The sequence below is a fragment of the Aplysia californica genome, unplaced genomic scaffold (genome assembly GCF_000002075.1).
Source record: "Aplysia californica isolate F4 #8 unplaced genomic scaffold, AplCal3.0 scaffold00593, whole genome shotgun sequence".
In the NCBI taxonomy this organism is placed as follows: domain Eukaryota; kingdom Metazoa; phylum Mollusca; class Gastropoda; order Aplysiida; family Aplysiidae; genus Aplysia; species Aplysia californica.
The window spans coordinates 134,014-138,266 of NW_004797863.1; the positions used below are offsets into that span (position 1 = coordinate 134,014).

General features: G+C 36.4%; 2 protein-coding genes across 3 annotated transcripts in view; one reads left to right on the top strand and one right to left on the bottom strand.

Annotated features, from left to right (window-relative positions):
• Positions 1-1,240, bottom strand: part of LOC101855819 (transient receptor potential cation channel subfamily V member 5) — a 27,131-nt gene extending 25,891 nt beyond the window's left edge. Inside the window, exon 1 of one of the 2 annotated variants that reach the window (XM_035972154.1) lies at positions 844-1,240. In XM_035972154.1, the coding sequence (XP_035828047.1) occupies positions 844-988 (145 nt within the window). In that variant the 5' untranslated portion in view covers positions 989-1,240. The remainder of the gene's footprint in view (positions 1-843) is intronic. The other variant, XM_005107331.3, reaches the window with a different exon arrangement.
• A 142-nt stretch (positions 1,241-1,382) lies between these two features.
• The window catches only part of LOC106012984 (protein FAM166B), a gene marked incomplete in the record, with an annotated part of 22,037 nt that continues 19,166 nt past the window's right edge, over positions 1,383-4,253 (top strand). Inside the window, 2 exon segments of the mRNA XM_013087493.2 lie at positions 1,383-1,605; positions 3,392-3,467. Coding sequence (XP_012942947.1) covers positions 1,520-1,605; positions 3,392-3,467 — 162 coding nt within the window.

The following is a 4,253-nucleotide window of genomic DNA, read 5'->3' on the forward strand; positions in this document are numbered from 1 at the left end:
CCGAAAAAAATCCAAAAAACATCAACCCTAAAATAACAGCTATTTGTCTATTCTGTCTTCTCTGTACCTCAGCCTGTCTCAACCTTTATCTCCTTCACTGAATTTCTACCTGGAAAATACATATGTATGTACATTCTGTTGCAGTTTACAGCTTTTGATTAAAGAAGAAGCAAAGGTTGATCTGGTTATTTTTTAACTTGCATTTGGCAAACAATTTTGGCAAAACTAATTTCTTTAAATATCAAGAAATGTCTAAGACATTATGGCATTAAAAAAGAACAAAAGTATCTCTGACTGAGAACAAGTTCTACATCTGCTTACTAAAGTCTTTCCTTCTCCGCAGGATCTTAAAGTTAAACGGTCTATTGTATTGTAATTTTAACTTCTTAAACTTAACCCTGACCCCAAACTAGACTACAAATTTTCACCATATAAACAGTTTAGGGGAATGTCCTGTAGAAGTTTAACCTCAAGCTGAGGTGTATATATTCGGTGAGCTAAAACGTTAAGGTAGTCGAGTCCACATTGTAGGCTTAAAAAAAAAAAATGACATTTCAACTTCCTCTCAAAGCCAGACAGTGATATGCTGTAACTATTCCAATATAATTGATTTCTGGTAAAGTTTTCACCTTGTAATAAAATATGCCATCTTAAATAATGTGTGATGCTCTAAACCATGTTAAAATTTGGGGATTCTGGTTTAGGTCCCAATGATTAATCTTGTCATCATCTCATTCGCCCTCCAGAAAAAAAAAATCGTCCACAAGCCGAAAATAATACGTAGCGAATGAGTTAAGTAAAGGAACAAAATACTCTGCAAACTATTGGGCTGACGGTTATAACCTGTATAATTTTTCGTCCATCTTGCCACTTTCATAAGATCAACCAACTCGCCGCCACCCTTCAAATCCACGAGTTGATAAAGCGTGCTCGCTGCGGCATCACCCTGGTTTTTTACGCCAGAGGCTACAACAGTTGTGTTTCCCATTTTGATTAAAAGTTAGAGCAAAACCTTTCCATTGGTTTCACATGCACTCCTCTCTTGAACATAACCTAAACTGCTAATCTCGAGCAGCACAGTTGGCCGCCATATTGATGCCATATAAACAATCTCAATGGGTCACCTAGCAGCAATATCGATCTTTAATTACGCACGATAATAAATTAACATTAGCAATGATTTGAAAAGGAAACACTTGTTTTAGGGATATATTGAAAAATTCTGATAGTTTTATAGATTTTTGAGAATGAATGTTTAGCAATAGATGAATCTAGGAGTTTATGCCTCTCGTCTGCACTGCAAACAAATAGAAGAATGTAAATTAAAAGAACGAATGCATGTCACAGCGAAAAACTATTACTTCCGGGTCATAGAGGCCTCATAGCAACACGAGTGGCGGCGTTAACGACGGTGTGAGGGCTTAGTGTCTAAGGTGGAAGTGTTGGAACTTTAGGCCTACGTTGAGATAAGGCTGTTATCCCTTCAATTTGTCAGGATTGGATTCCGTAACCTGTCAAAATGACCACAATTTCAACTGGAGGGGGGCCTTCATTGGAGCAAAGGAGAGCGTTTGCTGGCCTCAAGGATGGCTCCGAAGTTCCAGGGTAGGCTTGTGAAAGTGCAAAGAACCATTTCTGATCATAAGAACTAAAATATAATATGCCAAGTCGCAATTTGTCTTCACACAATTATCACTGGGATCAAAAGCCTGTTCGCACAAAATGAATGGTTTTATTGTCTGTGCACATCCAGTCCTCAGCGACAAATAAAGTATTTTTGGGACTTGTAAGATGAACCACAAGATAACCTACCACTACCTTACAACTATTGTTTCACTTTAAAATATCATCCAGCCTTATTCTATCTTTTTCTGACTAAATGTCATTTGTATAGAAAAGAAAGTAAGGCTATATACTGCAGTTTGATTATGTTTAGGCCTATGATATGTTTACAATGTTCAAATGGCTATCTTGGCTTATACCCGTTACCCGTTACAGATCATGTAATCAACAGAAGTCTGAAATCCTTTTGGATTCTTCCAGGCTAAGATTTCAAACAGAAATAAACTTTCCAGCTTTGTACTCTTATTCCAGATGTTCTCTCATGGTTGGGTAAACGCAAAATAAATTGTTTCCGAAAATCCTCTAGATTTTATAGTATATCCTACTTAGATACTCATTTGAACATCTTAACTTTAGAATTGAGTCACTTCTAATTCTCTTGATGTAAAAGTTGCTGTGACTTTGGGCACTCCTTTTTGTATGGCAAAGTGGTTATTGGTTTGCGCTATTCTTGAGTTGTCTCACAAGATTATACTTTACTTTCATAGAAGCTTTGGGATTTATATTGTTGAGGACCGATACAAGTGGAAGGTTTCCTGAAGCTTTGCAAAAATTAACTAGTCTCTTTATAGGACTAACATTTATTTTTATTAACTAATTGAATTGAATGGTGTAAATAAGCTGATAACAACCATTGAGTTGATAACTGTCTGTGTTCAGTTGTCGGTATTTTTTGCTAAAATACACAAAAGCAAAAACCAGAGAACTAACACCTGAAGTTATGTTATATTTATACAGGAGACACTATCTAATTTGAAGAAAAAAATAAACTTGGTAAACGTAAACTATTTGGCAATAATCAACACCAAAAAGGTTGGCAACAAATGTTAAATTGAGACCACTTCAAAGTTAGTTCACATTAAAAAACATTTGTAGTGGCGTACACCTGTGAAAATATTTGCTGTAGATGAAACTGCTTTTAGAGGAGCAATTCCAAACTGGGAATATATGGGACGTTGCAGACCTTTGTGTTGCGTAAATGTGAATATTCAATCAATGTAGGCTATAGATTCCTTTTTGATTGTTTCTCTTGTGTGTGTCTGTGTGTATGTAAGTGTGTGGGGGGAGGGGGGGGGGATGGTTAAGAAGTGGGAAAGTGCTTATATTTTCCATGTTCACCCATAAAGATAGAGGATTTTTGTTGCTTTTTAAAAAATCCACTTAAAAAAGTGAAAGAGGTGAAAAACTAAAGGCCACCTATGATTATAGTTCCAAAATAGTCTATAATGAAAATAAGGATGCAAAAGGTGGAAGCCCCTGAACTACTTGACAAAATATGACAAAAACTTGACAGGTAACATCATTTAATAGAATTCATCTCTTGGCACAGCCTTGAATGAGAACCCAACCAGTTCTATTGAAACTATTTAGAGTGTCCAGAAATTGTTCAAGCCTACAATATTAATTGTTGCTTTTGATTTTGGAGTCTTTACCTATGTAGTTTTCTTTTTCCTCTTTAACAATTCTGAAAGTCCGTTTCTTTCAACTCTTAATTAATTCTAAACTCATAAATCATAGAAATTACTTAAGCCCTATGTATCATTTGCAGGTACCGCGGCTACATACCACAGATCAAATACAGAGTGGGAGGCACATATGGAAATGACACCTGCGGCCTAAGCAAGGTAACTAACTGTTGTGACCTCAACCATGTTGCAAAAAATAATTAGAGGAGGTGGTTCACAAAACATTCTGACCCTACAATAAATATTGTCATGGTCTCGGTGAAGAACTTTGAATCATTGAAAACTTTCCGTCATTCGTTATTACATGTACTATCATCATAATCATGATCATCACCATCATCATCATCATAATACCATTATTCTTTATTTTACTTTTCAGCTTTTCTGTTGTAATTCGTGTTCTTGTTTGTGTATTCCCTCTGTCCCTGACAGCCTGCTGTCATTGATCTTGTGGTCCATCTGAACATAATCCTGCTATCTATCTCGGCTGAAGTTGTTTCGATATTGTCGTTGTGTCTTCCTTTTTCTTTACGCTTACCTTTCTGTTAATCCTAATTTCTGAACCTTTGAAACTGCCTAATTATATGAGACCGACGCTTATTTCTTTTGTAAAGCAACTGGTTGTCTTTTTAATTTCTAAGGAAATTTTTGTCCTTGGCCATGTTATAGCACAAAAATATTTGAATTTGAAAACAGATTATAGTTACGGAAAAGCTTTGATGTCTGTCTTGTATTCCTCCCCAGTCTTTCTCAACACCTCACCTCCTTCCCAATCACTTTCTCTCTACTTTAGGTTTTGTGTAAACTTGAGTGTTTGTGTGTGTGTGTGTGTGTGCGCGCGTCTGTGTGTGTGTGTGTCTGTGTGTGAAAGAGAGAGAAAGAGAGAGGGAGATAGTGCACGTGTGTGAGCATGTGTGTGTGTTTGTTTGTGTGTGACTGGGAAAG